The sequence below is a fragment of the Vespula pensylvanica genome, chromosome 13, assembly GCF_014466175.1.
Source record: "Vespula pensylvanica isolate Volc-1 chromosome 13, ASM1446617v1, whole genome shotgun sequence".
NCBI classification, from domain to species: Eukaryota; Metazoa; Arthropoda; class Insecta; order Hymenoptera; family Vespidae; genus Vespula; species Vespula pensylvanica.
This window is the reverse complement of record NC_057697.1, coordinates 2059551-2076483: the sequence shown is the minus strand read 5'-3', so window position 1 is coordinate 2076483 and position 16933 is coordinate 2059551. Positions and strand designations below refer to the sequence as shown.

Here is a 16933-nt window from a genome sequence, read left to right as displayed (position 1 = left end):
TAAATAATGTCTAATTGTCATCAACGACTCTGATTGGTTGATCAAAAGACGCATTCATTGCTCGGTTTATCAATATATACATCGTCCAATCAAAATTTAGATATGGCTTTATACAATCACGTTTGAAAACTTGCATGATAGATCTTTCTCTCAACGTTCCAGATTAGATCAAGCAAGTGGAAAGATTATAATTATTAATAATATATTTATAGAATTCGCAATAATCTGATGCAATAAAATAAAAGTATAGTTATTTGAAATTGTTAAAAAAAAAAAAGAAGAAAAAAAAATGACGACAATGGGCGAACCACTTACTTTAGCACGAGGTAAAACCTATTTCGTTAAAATTTGACAGAAGTCATCAAGTTTATTGATATTATGTTAATAATGAACTATATGCCATTTATATTATTGATTATTTTCTTTCATACTATTTTTAACAAATATATTATGTATTTTTTCAGATGTCAAGAGATCCATTGAATTGCTTGATAAACTGCAAAAAGGTAAGATGTATAAACTTAATTTCTAATTCAATATTTAATGTATATCAATGTTGTATGAAAATTTAGGCGGCGAAGTTCCAACAACCAAATTAGCTGCATTACAAAAAGTATTACAAAGTGACTTCCTCAGTGCTGTAAGAGAAGTATATGAACATGTATATGAAACCGTAGATATTCAGGTAATTTATTCAATATTTTGTTGATAAAATTGAAAAAACTAAATGTTGAAATAAAATTATTTGTGTAAGGGATCGCAAGATGTACGTGCATCAGCTACAGCAAAAGCTACTGTTGCTGCATTTGCAGCAAGCGAAGGTCATGCACATCCACGAGTAGTAGAATTACCAAAAACTGAGGAGGGTCTTGGATTTAATGTAATGGGAGGGAAAGAACAAAATTCTCCTATTTATATATCTCGAATTATTCCTGGGGGTGTTGCAGATAGACACGGTGGATTAAAACGTGGAGATCAACTTCTTTCTGTTAATGGTGTGGTTAGTAAAAAAATTTTTTTTTTAAATAAAGTCTGAAATCAATAGACATTGCTCATCTTACCTGAATAAATGTTATCAGTGTGTAGAAGGAGAAAATCACGAGAAGGCAGTAGAACTTCTAAAGCAAGCTCAGAATTCGGTTAAGCTTGTAGTTCGTTATACTCCACGTGTTCTAGAAGAAATGGAATTACGTTTTGATAAACAAAGAGCTGCACGTAGACGTCAACATATGCAATAAATTGGAAAACTAACTAGCTTTAATAATATTTCACAAGTCATGTAAGTGTTCAAATAATTTAACTTTTTATTTAAAGATAATTAAGAAAAAAAATAAGAACAGTTTATTTACTCCATATATTTTCTTGAGTTATAATAATATGATATATACAATGTTTATGTCGTGTATATGTATATGATAAAAATATAAAGAAGAAACACGAACCTTTTTCTTATTCAATATTATTTTTTTCCAAAAATAAAAATAAATTTATATATACGTTTATATTTAAAACTTGATCGATCGGTACAGAACCTTGCATGTCACAATTAGTTTAATATAGTATTAGCTCTCGAACGCCAGATGGCGTTGTAATCCCGCAGTACGATACGCGATCGAATTTCAACGTCAGAAATGTAAGAAAATGGCGAGAATAACGTGTACCCCGGGTGATTTAATTCAATGGGATTCTGCTGAAAATTGTCTGGCACCGTTAACAGATTTACAAAAAGATTATTTGCAAAAACTGGAACAAGAATTTTCTTCTCTCGACACATCAACACACGAAGATACAAGCGAAAATAGTGAACATTTAAATCAGAATAAATGTGATAACATAACGCAAATTGAACGATGTCAAGATGTTCTAGAATATTATACGAAATTAGAAAGGGAATATATGTCTTCTGAGAACATGAAATATATGTTATATCTGAACGATCTTAAAACTCGTCGACAAGAATGTCAAGAACTTTGTGAGCTGATCAAGGATACCTTGGAAGATTTCTCTATTCTATTTAAACAATATGCTGAAGTATCTGATAAAACATCCTCCTTGCACAGTGCTAGCGAAGAACTTATCTCAGATCAAAAGCAATTAAATTCTATGGTAGAAAGTATTGCAGAGTATGTAAAGTACTTTAAAGAAGTAGATGTAATAATGGAAAAATTAGAAGCTTCTACTTTATCCGTAAACAGTGATATGTTTTTTAATATAGTAGACAAAGTAGATGTTAATATGGATGCTTTACAAACAAATAACACTTTCAAAGAAAGTGCTACTTATTTGGTTAAATATAGACATTGTCAATCCAAGATTATAACCTTGATACAAAATTATATTTTTAATTTATTTTCAAAAACTACAGAAAGCATTTTAAATTTCAATGAAACTGAGGGTATACAAGAAAATATGGATGCTGCTTTGGCATTATTTTACGGGAGATTTCAAACTATTGTTTCAAAAGCAAAACCTATCATAGAACAAGTAGAAACAAAATCTGTGAAAAGACAAGAATATAATAACTTATTATTAGAATGTCATCAATATTATTGGAGTCAAAGAGGTTTAGTATTAGGTCCTAGCATTCAAAAATCTTTATCTGCGATAAAGGATAGATACAACGGAGATCATTGCAGTTTAGTCAGACATTCGTGTGCCTTGCTTTTACATGCATCGGTTGACGAATACAGATTGTTTTATGAATTCTTTTCTAAGCCATCTACAGGCCTAACAACATTTCTTGAAAGTCTGTGTACCTCTTTATATGACACTATAAGACCATTTATAATTCATATAAATCATTTAGAAACTCTGGCAGAAATCTGTTGTATTTTAAGGATAGAAATGTTGGATGAACACGTGCAAAATAATTTTGAGCCATTAGAAGGCTTTGGAAATATCTGCTTGCAACTTTTACATGACGTACAAGAGAGACTTGTTTTCCGTGCACAACTGTATTTACAATCGGATGTATTAAATTATAATCCGTCACCTGGTGATTTAGCATATCCAGAAAAATTAAAAATGATGGAGGACATAGCAGAATCCATAAGAGAAGAAACACGTCAATCAAGAATGAAGAGAATATCCGTATCGTCTAATGATAGTAATATTCTAGAACCGGTATCGAGAAATCATATTATAATGGATTCTATTTATCAAAAATCACACATGGGTAGTTCACCAGCAGATTTACATGGAATGTGGTACCCTACAGTTCGTAGAACTCTGGTTTGCTTGTCAAGACTCTATAGATGCGTAGACAGATCTGTCTTTCAATCGCTTAGTCAAGAAGCTATATCTCTTTGTGTCCAAAGTATAGAGAAAGCAAGAAATGAAATTGAACTTAGAGCTTCTACATTGGATGCTGAATTATTTCAAATTAAACACTTACTAATATTACGTGAACAAATCGCCCCGTTTCAAGTAGACTTCACCATCAAGGAATACAGTTTGGATTTTTCGAGAGTAAAGATGGCAGCTTTTGGATTGCTGGAGAAAAGTTCAAAACTTTTCACTTTGTCGAACAACGCCTTGTTGGAATTTCTCTTGGAAGGTGCACCTAAAATGAAAGAACAATTAATTGATTCTCGTAAGGAAGTTGATAATAACCTAAAACATGCGTGCCAGAGATTAATACAACATGCTACATATGTATTGATAAATCCCGTTATGCAGTTATTAGAAAAAGAAAAAGTATATTCTAGTAATACCGACGCAAATACAAAACAAAAGATATTTGGGACTGCTCAAGAAGTAAATACCATTGTTGCGGATGTTTTACGAACAATTAAATTTAAGCTTCCAAATATTCAACAATCGATGCAATTATATTTAGCTAACAAAGAAACAGAATTTATTTTATTAAGACCGATAAAAAATAATATTAGTGCTGCATTTGCGCAATTATATCAATTATTAAGCAAGTACTATACTTCGGAAGAACTTTTATTAATTGCTTGTCCGTTGCCGGAACAAATTTCTGTTATATTAAGTTCGTCCAGTCTTGTTCAAAATAAATCGATACAATCAGAAAATAAAAATTCGCAAGATAAGGAAGAACTTTAGTAAAAGAGGAACGAATGAAATTATTATACAGACGATTGTAAATATATACATGTATGTAAACAAAACTCTTTGTAACGATCTAATTTAACATGTATATAAATTAATATTTTTCATTGCATATTCAAGTAAAAAAGGTCTAGTATTTAAAGTGCAATGTAAAATGAAATAATTGTATATCAAAAATTTTATATGTATATAGATGTATCTGAACTAAATATAGTACGATTTTTATATTGATTACGATATGAAACAATATAAAGTACTGTGAAACCAAATATAAATTTGTATAAATTTATATATCACGTTTACGTTACTTTTATTTTTATTATTATATTATATATAAAATTAATTAAAGTTCAGAATGTAAAAGTATATCATCTATAAAACGTCTTCAAACGTAATTGAAGACGCCATTGAAGTTTTTAGTTTCGCTTAATGACGCCAGATGGCGCGAACGAGGCATCGCACGATTCCCTCTCTAGTTTCTTTCTCACATTCATAACACGTATATGTACGAGCGATACGTACGTTTAGTTTGTCAAGAATTCAGTCGTGAGTTGGTCATACTGATACTACGTTAGAAAATATCAGAAAAGTGAAAATGGCAGTTGAGTGTGGTATACGTATTTTATTTTATGTAATTTTCTCTATTTTCCTGTTAAATTCATGCGACGGTGCAGCGACAGATATCGAGTTAGATGCCAAAGCTCAATTGTTACATAGGCTTGATAGTTTGAATCTCCTTCTTTATACATTTTTGTTAATATTAACTGTATTAACTATATGGACATTCAAGCATCGTCGACTAAGATTCCTCCATGAAACTGGTCTAGCTGTCATTTACGGTAAGAATAATACATTTTACTATTAGTCACAGTATTTAATTGTTAGTTTAATATTATCATCAATGTTAAATGATTTTTAACAAAAGAAAGAAAATATACGACAGTGTTAATGAACGTTAAATATGCTTTCAAATTTTACTGTCAATTTACTGTCAAATGTCTTATAGATATCGAATGATTTGCAGTTTATACAAAATAAAAATATTCTAATGATTCCTTTATGCAATAAGGAATAATAAAACGACATCAATATTTTCGTAATTGCATCATGATTGTTTCGCAAAGTTTTTATGTGTATATATTTATTTATATTAAATAATTTTATTAAGTTTTTGTTCTCTCTTTTTGCAACGATATTATTGTTAATAAAATAAACGATATTATAATTTGTTATAATAATAAATAATTGTTGCGGATAAAATTAGAAATATGATTATAAATTAATCAATTAATATTTCTTGTTAGAATTGTTGATAAACCTTTGGTTTTTTGTTTTATACGTTTCTTAGTTAAAAGACCTTGTACTAATACATCAAGTGTTATTTTCACTCTTATGTAAAAGAGTAAACAATATTTATCATGAAGGAATTATTAAAAAAACAAGCAATATATTTGATTGGGTAATAGATTGTATAAGGCATTTTGCATTTCAATATATTATATAAGAATGAATATGATCAATAAAATTGCTCATGTATTTTAATATATGTTTAATGTATTCATTATTCAATTAAGCATATAATGCTATAAATAATGTTTACATTTATTACATACTGTTGATATATATATATGTGTCTGTGTGTATATGTATATGTATATGTGTGTATATATTTTAGGGTTGATCATAGGAGCAATCATTCGTTATGGATTTACAACAAATAGTGCTATACTGCATATGCCAGTTGTACCAGATAATAGTAGTAAATATAATCAATCAGTTCCTCCAGATACATTATGGTTGCGTTTTCCTGAAGACAAAGGTGGTGGTATAATTAAAAATAAAACATTTGCTTATACTTTTCGTGGAGAAATTTATAAGGAGGATAATGAGATTGATTTGAAGGTAAACTTTCATCAGTTTTGAAAATATATTATTATAATTATTTTTTACATATATTACTTTTTACATATATTATTTTTACAATATATCTCATCTTTATTACAGGCTACTTTTGATCCAGAAATATTCTTTAATATTATATTGCCACCAATAATTTTTCATGCTGGATATAGTTTGAAACGGGTAAATAATATTAATTAATATTTTTATTATATTTAATAATATAATTAATAAATTAATAAACATTATATTATTTTTATGCTATTCTGTTTCAGAAATATTTCTTTAGGAATTTAGGAGCAATTTTAATGTATGCTTTACTTGGAACATCAATATCAGCATTTGTCATTGGGTAATTATTAATAGTATATGATTCTATAAAATTCATTGTCTCCTTCATGTACTTGAATTTTTTTTAACATTGTTTGGTCTGTCTGTTGCCTGTGATAACCGTATTGTCAATAGGTCAATTGATTATATTTATCTGTTATCTGTGTTAAGTTATCATATTAAAATGAGGGGGGGGGAGAGAGAAAGAAATACTTTACAAACACCACAGTAAAACTCTCATTGAGTATTCTGACCTAATTAGTATGAATCATGTTTTTCTTTTCAGAGCATTGATGTATGCATTCATACAATTGATACCACATCTTTCTACATCGTTTACATTTTTGGATACTTTATACTTTGGTGCTCTGATATCTCCAACAGATCCATTGACAATAATTTCTATTTTTAATGATCTGCATGTAGATGTTAACTTATATGCTCTAGTGTTTGGAGAAAGTGTACTTAATGATGCAGTTGCTATTGTTCTCAGTGGGTATGTATATATATATATTTTTTGTAAGCATTTTAATTTTTTCATTTTAATATTTGATATAAAGAAATATATTGTACCTTCTTTCCTATTCCAGTTCAATACAAAACTATGCTGAACGTTACCAATCTGGATCAGGAGGATTCGAAACAGTAGCATTCTTCCAAGCATTTGGTGATTTTGTTGGTATTTTTAGCTTATCTTTATTCATTGGTGCTACTATGGGATGTATCACTGCATTGTTAACTAAATTTACTAGAGTTAGAGATTTTCCACTCTTAGAATCAGCTCTATTTGTCTTAATGTCTTATAGTACATTTTTAATTGCTGAAGCTTCAGATCTTACAGGTAAAAAAAAGATAATATAAATATTACATTTTAATAGTTCGATTCTATTACAAAAAATATAAATATCTTATATTGCAATTACAGGTGTGGTTGCTGTTTTATTTTGTGGCATTTGCCAAGCACATTATACATATAATAATTTAAGCCCAGATTCTCGTCAACGGACAAAGCATCTCTTTGAATTATTAAATTTCTTAGCTGAAAATTTTATATTCAGTTATATCGGTGTTTCAATGTTTACCTTTCCAAAACATCACTTTGATCCAGGTTTCATCTTTGCTGGCTTTGTATCCTCTTTAAAATTGTGAATATAAAATTGTAATATGTGTGTAACTACATATGTGATATATAATATCCTTAACTACAGTACAATAGCTTTGTGCTCTCTTAGGACGTGCTGCTAATGTTTATCCTTTGTCATTCATATTGAATTTAGCACGAAAACCAAAAATTTCAATGAATTATCAACATATGCTTTTTTTCGCCGGTTTACGCGGAGCCATGAGTTTTGCTCTCGCTATTAGAAATACTGTATCAGATGCTAGACAAGCTATGTTAACTACGACAAGTTTAATTGTGATTTTGACAGTGATTTTACAAGGTGGTGCAACAACTCAATTTTTGAGTTGGTTCAATATACCGTAAGTTTAGTATAATCATTTGATATCCGCTTTTTTGATATTAATAACATCATCCTTATTTTTTTGATAGTGTCGGCGTAGATGAAGAAATAGAAGGTTTATCACAAAATGGAGTACGTAGTGTAAGTACATTAATTTACTCAATCTAATATAATTTTGTGTTGATATGTCTTCATACCTCATAATGTTGTTATAATAAATGCAACACTGTAATAACGTTTAAATTGATAAATGACTTCGTATGAAGTTATAAATATTCGAATGAAAAAGTCTTTAAATCGTTTAATTTGATTTTTGGAAAAAAGAGTAAAAAAAAAAGCTTCACATAATTCCATGGAATTTGCAGCTGAAATATATATAATAATTTTTACATTGATATAAAAAAAATGTATTGCTATTGTTGTCTAATCATTTTTAGTATACATACAATTTGCTTATTATCATAGTATTTTATTTGAAAATAAACTCTAGCATATTTTTTGTTCTTACTATATATGCTGTTGTAGATCTTAGTAACTCTGTAAAATACAGTTGTATAAATTACAATAATTACAAGATATATGTATAGTTGTGCAATGTAAACATAACTTAGAGAAATATAAAAACTTGTCCTTTAGAACTCTACTATTCAGAAGTAGAAGCATCTATGCATGACAGCTTTAACTTGCATCATGTTTACATTATTCTTTCATTGTATCTTATTCATCCAGGTGTACAATTCACTGGACACCATGGAGGTGTGTACTATTTCATTAAATTTATATTTCAATATTATTTCATGCATATAAACTCATAAGTTTTAAATCAATATGATTGTAAAATTATACATGAAATCTAAACATTTTTTTATTAACATTTACCCGCCTAAAATCGCTCTTGTAAAATATATTGTTATAGATTATAAATTTTTTAAATTCTTTATTATTATTAAAAAATTTTTATAAATTTATTAATTATTTAGATTTTAATTATTAGAAAAAAAATATCTATGCACTTCTACATTTTCCTTTCGTTTTAACAGCATGTATTAGTTCATTTTTTTTTATTTTTTTATTTATTTTTTTTTTTTTTTTTTTTTTTAATTTTTTCTTTACATTTCTTTTAATTTTTTTTATTTTTTTTATTTTTTTCCCCCTTCAATTTCAGTTCAGTTACGCAGCATGCAGATAACATTATAAAATTAATATCTTATTAATATTTATGGATAATTGCACTTTTAATAATTAATTTAGAGAATACAGTTGTTTAACTTGCTAATATTGATACATTGATAGTCTGGTGGCGAAGGTGGCTTTGGCGATCTGGACATGCGTAGGGAAAGAAGTCCTCCGGTATGTTTGCACAGAGATTTAAAGGTTCTTTGCAATTTTGTGAATATTAATAGATTAATAATTATATCACATAAAAGTATATAGGTCTATTGATTATTTGATGCACAAAAAGTAACAATTGTCAATTAAAATCATGGACACATATGCACATATACATAATTAATATTGAATCTTATTGGAATAATTAATGAAGTTAATTAAATATTACATGCTAATTTACATTTTGCATGTGACAGCTACATAAAACTTTAAAAAACACAATAGATTAACATAATAGATTAAAAATCTTTCTACAATAATGCTGCTTCTTCACAATTTTTAATTATATTATTATACAGTCATATTACGAAATACAACTTATGAAATACAAATTGCTCAAAACGTTTGCTATCTGCATGTGCTTTTTATTTTTTATTTAAAGTTGTTACTTTTGTTATCCATTCTGTATGTCAAGGTAGTGATACAGAGAAAGTAAACAAATTTTTATTAACAAAATGTATGTATATGTATATTTATATACTAAATGAAATTTAATTAAAATGTGCAATCTAAAAAATTATATTAAAATGAATAACTTTTTTTTATAACTTGTAACTCTGAATAGCTTTTATATAAATGTATATACATATCTATATATACATACATAACTGAAGAATCAAAAGATAAATGTATGAGCATGTTTTAATGACAAACAACATGATTTGAATGTAACAATCAACGAAGTAATATCTGTAATATAAAATTAAAAAAAGGACTAATTTTTATATTTAAAATAAAAATTATATAGAATTTTTTAAGATTTAATGAATTGTATGAACATGTAGCTATAAAAAGTAAATATTTTACAATGTAATACTCATAACTATTGCATTATTTTTAATTACAATCTAATGTATGAAATAATAAATATTAATCATTTTTATAACTTAGAAGAAATATTATATAATCATACAGGGTGGATAACAAAAATGTTATTCAAATTTCACAGTATAATTCTATGCAGGATGGATCAGTGCCAACCGGTGCAAAACCTAATGAGAAAGCATTGCTCGCTAGAATATGGGGTGATTTTGACACACGATATATGAAACCGCTATTAACGCACTCGAGGCCTACCTTGTTAGAAACATTACCAGTGTGTTGTGGTCCATTAGCAAGGATTCTCACAACAACACAGCAAATGACACAGGTATAAAATATATGTTGATAGTTTAAGATTATAATTATTTAAATAATACTACCCTCTTTCTCTCTTCTCTCTTTCTCTCTCTGTCACTCTCTCTTGCATTAGGATGATGTTTCAAGAAAAATTGATTCAGATTCTGACTTTTGTCTGGAAGATCGTGAAATGGAACGAAGAAGGATGAACGTACAGCCGGTGAGTTTCCATCAACCTAATCTCAATTACACAGTTAACCCGTGCTATCAACCTAACAGCACCGATGTCACTAACTTTGATGAACCATACGTAATTCTTAACTTACATAGAAGATAGAAATAACACAAGAAATCTTATTTCTAATATCTCTCTCTAGCCTTTGTAAAAATGTGTATTTCGCGTATATATTTTATGTATCAGTTTCAATGGGTTTGCGTTTCTGGAGCCACATTCATATGTACTTACTCTACTAAACCTCCCTGTTATCCCATAAGACTTTTATACATAAATATTTAATTAACATGTACAACACAAATTCTTAATTTTATATGGAAGTATCAGAGAATCAAAAAAATACTGCTTTATTTTTTCTCTTTTTTGTTTTCTGTCGATAAATAATATTATATATATTTTATATGAATCACAATTAGCGTATCCATGACTCTTTCATATAAAATGTGTTGATAAATCTATATGCATGCGGGACTAACTTTTCTATTTGGGCAAGAAATGGTGATATACATAATCAAGTTTATCAAAACATAGAAAATGAGGCAACAAATTAGGTTCATTTAAAATATTTTCATCATTTATGGTGATATAAAATAAAAATAAGAGTCGTATAGTTATATGTGTATAACTATACGATTGAAACAGTCAATATCTCAAAAATAATAAAAGTATTTTAAACGAACAAAATTGTGGTCTCTTGTATAAGGAACTATTTTGCACTAAAAGATATTTTTTATGAAAATATTCTGTGCATAAAAATGTAGACATGTACTAACCGATGCTAAATTTTAATACTAGAATAACATTTCAATTAATGATAATGTTTTAATAATAATACAAAAAAAAAAACTAAGTATTTCCATAAAGAAATGTGTGTATCACTATTTGGTTTATCACATTTCACTGTATATTTATCATAGCAATACTAACAAAATATAGCCATATATGTATATGATATGTATATGTATATATACACATATATATATATGGTTATAAAATACATATACATGATATAACAATACATTTATTGAAAAGCCATTGTAATTAAGAAACACATATAATATCTCTATGTTTTCTGATATGATATGTTTTCTAATAAATGTAAAGTTCTTTTTATTGGTAGCTTGCATTATAAATTAACACTTAGCTTATATTAAATATAAAATGTTAATGAATCAGTATTTATTTGCCTATATATCGCAATATTTATTTGTTTGTTTTTATAAATATTTATAATTATTGCTATAAAAGATAAATATTTTATCTTATACATGTATATATTTTATTTCTGCATCTAGAAAATTATGTTTAATGTCTCTCAATGGGAAAAAAAAATCTTTTGTCTTGATGTAACTAGAGCATTTCGCCGAAATTGCTTTATAAATGCTTTCAATTTATTTATGCTTCTGTCCAGTGGTTTGTCAGCATTTACAAGTGACTTATTATAGTTCACATTTGATTGCGATATTACCGGTTTTTTAGAGAAAAAGAAATCATGATGATGATGATGATGATGATGATGATGATGATGAGGATGATGATGATGATGAAGACTTAAGAATCATCGGAATGGAAGGATTTATTCCGTTACGAACATTATAACAGCAAAGAAGCCAATCAAATAATTTTTTGATCAATTAAATTTCAAGTGATTTGCAATGTGCAATTCAGAAAATTTAATATTTTCTTTCAACTAGTATAAAGAATTTTCATTCTTTCTTTTCCTCCATTATTTCATTTTTTTTTTTTTTCATTTTTCTTCATTTTTTTTTGTGGAAAATAGTGGGAAATAATATTAATAGAAGGAGTAAAAAACGATTTGATACGATTTATCTCTTTCTCATAGGAAACATTTTCCAATGATGTAAATGTTGAAACATACATGATTACCAAGTTATTTGTTATTTAACATATAACTGTTAGACTTATGTCTTTGTCAGCTTCCTGAATAATAGTACAAGCATAACATTGATATAAGTTATATAAAAAGGAAAAGAGGAGTAAATAATTTAGTCATTAAGATCTTTGTCTGTATCAGTAAGCATATATAAGTATACCTTGTGATTTTTGAGAAAGTATTAATATGATAGGTAGTAATGAACGTCTAAATGTTCTGGTGTATATACACACATTTTTGTAATTTATATTCTCTGTATTCAAATATTCTTTTTAAATTTGAGTTACATAGAAGTCATATAATTACACTGAACATTAAACATAATTTTCCATATATTTATTGTTAGCAAAATATGCCTAAAATGCAATCAGTCTTATGTGTACAAGAGTTTATCAATTAAATCAACATTTCTTATAAACATTTTTATATTGTTCAAAAGTAGCATTTAAAAATATCTCTCTATTTAAGACATTAAAAAAAGAAAAAAGAAAAAAAATGAGAAATTGTTTTAAAAAACTCTAGTACACAGTTCCTGCTTTACTTTATGTTATCTCATTCTTTTTATTACCATATGTTTTAGAGATTTTGACTGAATTTATTTATTTTTTATTTTATTTCTTTTTTTTTTTTAATTATTATTATTTTTATTTTATTTTATTCTTTTTTTCTTTTTTCTTATTCTAATCTAGTTTATTAATATTCTTGCATGCCGCCTGATAAAAATAATCTTTTTCATCTCAGGCTTGGATATCATGCAAGGAATGTTATATAAATAGTATTAATTTATACACATTCGCATTTTTTGCTACTTAATTCTGTGTTGGTATCAATCATTCAAACAGATTTCTGTTGCATAGAGAATCTTCGAAAGAAAGATGCTTTTACAAATTTCATGTGATGATATGTTGTATGAGAGCAATAACATATTTTTCATGCAAAAAATTACTTTTAATGATTAGTAAAGACTTACTATGCTATTTCTTTGTATTAACGTTTTTTTCTCTCTCTATTATGATATGCTTCTTTAAGTTGCATAAATAACAAGCTTCTTCCTAAAATTCTGCTAAAAAGTTGCCCATGAGGTCGTCATAATTTTTGTGTTATCGACTTTAATTGTACACGTTATTTATATTTTTTATTTTTATTTGAATTTCATTTTTTATTAAACATTTGGATAATGTCTAGTAAACAACTTTCGTAATATAAAAAGATTATTGTGTGCAATTAATAATATACTCATAATGAAATTATGTTAATTATGAATTTATAATTAATATAATTCATTGATTATTTCTCATTTTATTATTATTGTTTATATACATGTTGACATGTATTTTTTAAGTATATAAATTATTTATGTTTGATTCTTCTGTGATACACATTAATATTGTGATTATAAGAAATAGTAGCGAACTAAAGATCTAACTTGTGTTTTTTCTTTCCATATATTTTAATTTAAGCAGTATATTTTTTATTTTGATTTCTTCGCAGACAAACATATGGCGTCCAACACACAATACACATTAATGAATATGTTTTTTAAATCTTCTGTTCTTGAAAATATTTATTTACATTCTATGCGATTAAATAAACCTATATTATTAAGTATTAGGTAATGTCTGGTTTGTACATATTATATATTTGAATTAGCCTGCTATGGTCATAAGTGCAATTATGTGAAATATAATAAAAATGAATTATTTTATTTTTCATAGTATAATAATTTTAATATGTTAGTGTATAATGACTTATTAACCACAGACTTAATTGCACAAAAAAGAAATTGATTGATGATAATCATTGAAATGAAAACAACTAGACATTATCTTACTATTGACAATGAAAATTTGTTATTAAATTTCTTTCAACAAACGTTAATAGAACAATTATTATACTTTTTTTGTAAATACGATTCTTTACACTTCACGTTCGCTCTGTTGAATGTGAAAATGATTATGCTGATGTATGTGGCCAATGTATAATGTTAAATAATTAATAAGAATTTCAAGTAAATTCTTGATGTATTTAATACTTTGCGGGGCAGCTGGGAACAGTGACAGGAGAAGTTAGTCCGGGACCACTACCACTGCACACACGCGTCGCCCTGCCAGGTTTGATCGGCAGACATTTATAAAAATTACTTAATATTGAAAATTACTTTAATCTCTTGCTAATGTGTATTATTGAATGTGCAACGGACAAATATGTTATTTTAATGAATCCATAATGCTTAAATGATAGGGAAATTCTGATGATTGCCAAAAACACTGCTTATGTCCAGTAAAATTTCTGTTGGAAAAATTTTAAACTTATATTAAACCTATTTCCTAAAATGATATATATATATATATATAAAAAAAATTAGTATAAAATTGTAAGAAATAAAAAAAAAAAAAAAAGAAACTGGCATGAACATTATTCCTAATACACTATTTGTGTATCAATCCATTTTAATTATTCAGTGGAGGTCCTGGTATACTTTTATTATTATGTAAAGATCTTTTGCATATATATAATAATATTCAATAATCTTATCTGTTTAATATGAAAGCATTAAAATGTGTTTAGATGTGAAATAAAATCTAAGTTTTTTACAAAATTGCCATTCAGCAAATTGATTTTGCTGTTGAAGGTAATCATTTTTCTATGTTGAGTGCAGGGCATTCTACATAACAAAATGCACAGTAAATATCTTTTACATTATAATTTGTTTATTATATATGATACATTTTATACATATAAGATTATGATAGATAAATTCGTTTTTAGACTTTAAACGATGTTAGAAAAAAAAGCATTAGTTAAAAGTGTAGGAATATTATTTGTAAAATGTATCAATTTTTGATCTGCATATTTAAGCTAATACATTACAGTTGTGAATATTCTTAATAATATTTCAACCACGGTGAAGATTTTTTTTTTCTTTTTTTTCTTTTTTCTTTTTTTGTTTGATTTATTATTTTTTATTTTTTTTTTTAATATATATATATTTTTTATTTTTTTTTATTTCTTTTATTTATTTATTTTTTTTTATTATTATTATTTTCTTTTTTTTTTTTTTTTTTTTTTAAAGAAAGTGTATTAAACTAGAAATAAATGCAGTAGTAATTCTTACATATGATATATAATAATTAACTGTTTCTTTATATATGGATTATATAACTTAGTATATTAGTGTAATTTTTTTTTCTTCAGAAGTAAAAGATTCTATTCATCAGTGATAAAAATTAATCTATGAAACCTATAACATGATGAATGCAAATACATAAATTGTTAATTTTTGATGTTGGCTGTGAACACTTACACATAGCTTAAATTCTAAGTGCGAATTTCTTGACATATATCAGAAACATATTTAATTTATATTCTTTTTATAAATGATTCTCAATTTCCTATGTAGAAAGTTATTTTAATATACATTACATAAGCCAATGGTCAATATGCCCTTAGCGCATTGTACTTCTTTTCTTGTTTATACATACAATTTGGCATGCAATTGTCATTATAAAAATATATACAAATAATAATGTTGTGATACCATGTACTTCATTATGTAATGTTTAATAAAATGTTTGTAAAAATAAATAAGATTGTAAACGATTAGCGTGGTTGAATTTAATTTTCGAATTAAATGATTTCAATTTTAATTGTAGAATCATTTAATCACTTGACTATCAACGATTTGCCTCATTTTATCTGTAACAGAAAACATTGGACCATGTCCAGGTACTATAAAATCAGCGAGATTAATTATACGAGAGCGCATATAAGATTGAACTTTTTGTAAATCGTTTTGACCGAGACTTTTCCAAATTAATGGATTTACAATATCCTCTTCCTTTTCAAACAGATCACCTGAAATACATCTTAAATGTTAGAATGAAATCTTATGAGAATATTAATTATATAGAACAAAAACCATAATAATTATAAAACAAAAACCTGTAATAGCGACGCAACTAGATCGACCATTAATACTAGTTTGAACTAATACGGTAATATCTTCCGATGTATGTCCTGGTGTTGCAAGAACTTTAACTCCATCACAAAGAATATACTCTTCTATGAATGGAATAATATTAATGCATAAAATTAGTTATTTTTGTCAATTCAAAACATACCATTTTTAAGATTTTCTTCATAAAACAGATCACCATGCTGTACAGAATGACCTACAATGTGCTCTGCATTGGTAAATAAATTATTATTTCCAATATGATCAGGATGACTGTGTGTACATACAACATAATCAATTTCTGCTGGTGTTACATTCTCACGACTAAGAGCTAAAATCATGCGTTGATCGATTTTTTTTTTTTTTCTTAAACGTACTTATATCTATAATTAATCGATTCTTCATAATAGATACCTTCCAAAATTTTCTTCTGATCCCAAGCAGTCATAGTATCAACAATAATTAATTTTGGACCTTTTATTAAGGTACACGAACAATTAGCGCACATTATTCTATCATCCAATTGCTCGGAGTATCCATTAAACAGAACTTTAACTTCACACATTGTGTTAAAA

General features: G+C 26.7%; 4 protein-coding genes across 12 annotated transcripts; 3 read left to right on the top strand and 1 right to left on the bottom strand.

Moving 5' to 3' along the window:
- Nucleotides 1-130: 130 nt before the first annotated feature.
- LOC122633894 (protein lin-7 homolog C) lies at nt 131-1311 on the top strand. Its single transcript, XM_043822349.1, has 5 exons — nt 131-326; nt 465-506; nt 573-685; nt 755-1000; nt 1080-1311. Exons 1-5 carry the CDS (start codon nt 290-292, stop codon nt 1236-1238), a joined length of 597 nt encoding a protein of 198 aa, XP_043678284.1. The 5' UTR covers nt 131-289; the 3' UTR covers nt 1239-1311.
- Nucleotides 1312-1464: 153 nt separating this feature from the next.
- LOC122633980 (conserved oligomeric Golgi complex subunit 3) lies at nt 1465-4363 on the top strand. Its single transcript, XM_043822489.1, has one exon. It carries the CDS (start codon nt 1642-1644, stop codon nt 4066-4068), a length of 2427 nt encoding a protein of 808 aa, XP_043678424.1. The 5' UTR covers nt 1465-1641; the 3' UTR covers nt 4069-4363.
- A 224-nt stretch (nt 4364-4587) lies between these two features.
- On the top strand, nt 4588-16003 carry LOC122633981 (sodium/hydrogen exchanger 7). 8 transcript variants are annotated; one of them, XM_043822491.1, is made up of 14 exons: nt 4588-4913; nt 5750-5976; nt 6079-6156; nt 6249-6325; nt 6590-6799; nt 6894-7144; nt 7229-7431; nt 7520-7785; nt 7856-7907; nt 8496-8522; nt 9060-9116; nt 10120-10305; nt 10408-10494; nt 11989-13959. In XM_043822491.1, the coding sequence occupies exons 1-14, from the start codon at nt 4670-4672 to the stop codon at nt 12106-12108; spliced, it is 2085 nt and encodes a 694-aa protein (XP_043678426.1). In that variant the 5' UTR covers nt 4588-4669; the 3' UTR covers nt 12109-13959. The 8 variants fall into 8 exon arrangements, with proteins under 8 accessions (XP_043678426.1, XP_043678425.1, XP_043678427.1 ...); XM_043822490.1 differs by having other exon boundaries at nt 10105-10305; XM_043822493.1 differs by lacking the exon at nt 11989-13959 and adding an exon at nt 14448-16003 and having other exon boundaries at nt 4589-4913; nt 10105-10305.
- LOC122633984 (metallo-beta-lactamase domain-containing protein 1) lies at nt 15400-16933 on the bottom strand. 2 transcript variants are annotated; one of them, XM_043822500.1, is made up of 4 exons: nt 16773-16933; nt 16525-16689; nt 16346-16465; nt 15400-16258 (listed from the first exon to the last, which is right to left on the bottom strand). In XM_043822500.1, the coding sequence occupies exons 1-4, from the start codon at nt 16921-16923 to the stop codon at nt 16059-16061; spliced, it is 636 nt and encodes a 211-aa protein (XP_043678435.1). In that variant the 5' UTR covers nt 16924-16933; the 3' UTR covers nt 15400-16058. The 2 variants fall into 2 exon arrangements, with proteins under 2 accessions (XP_043678435.1, XP_043678436.1); XM_043822501.1 differs by having other exon boundaries at nt 16525-16587.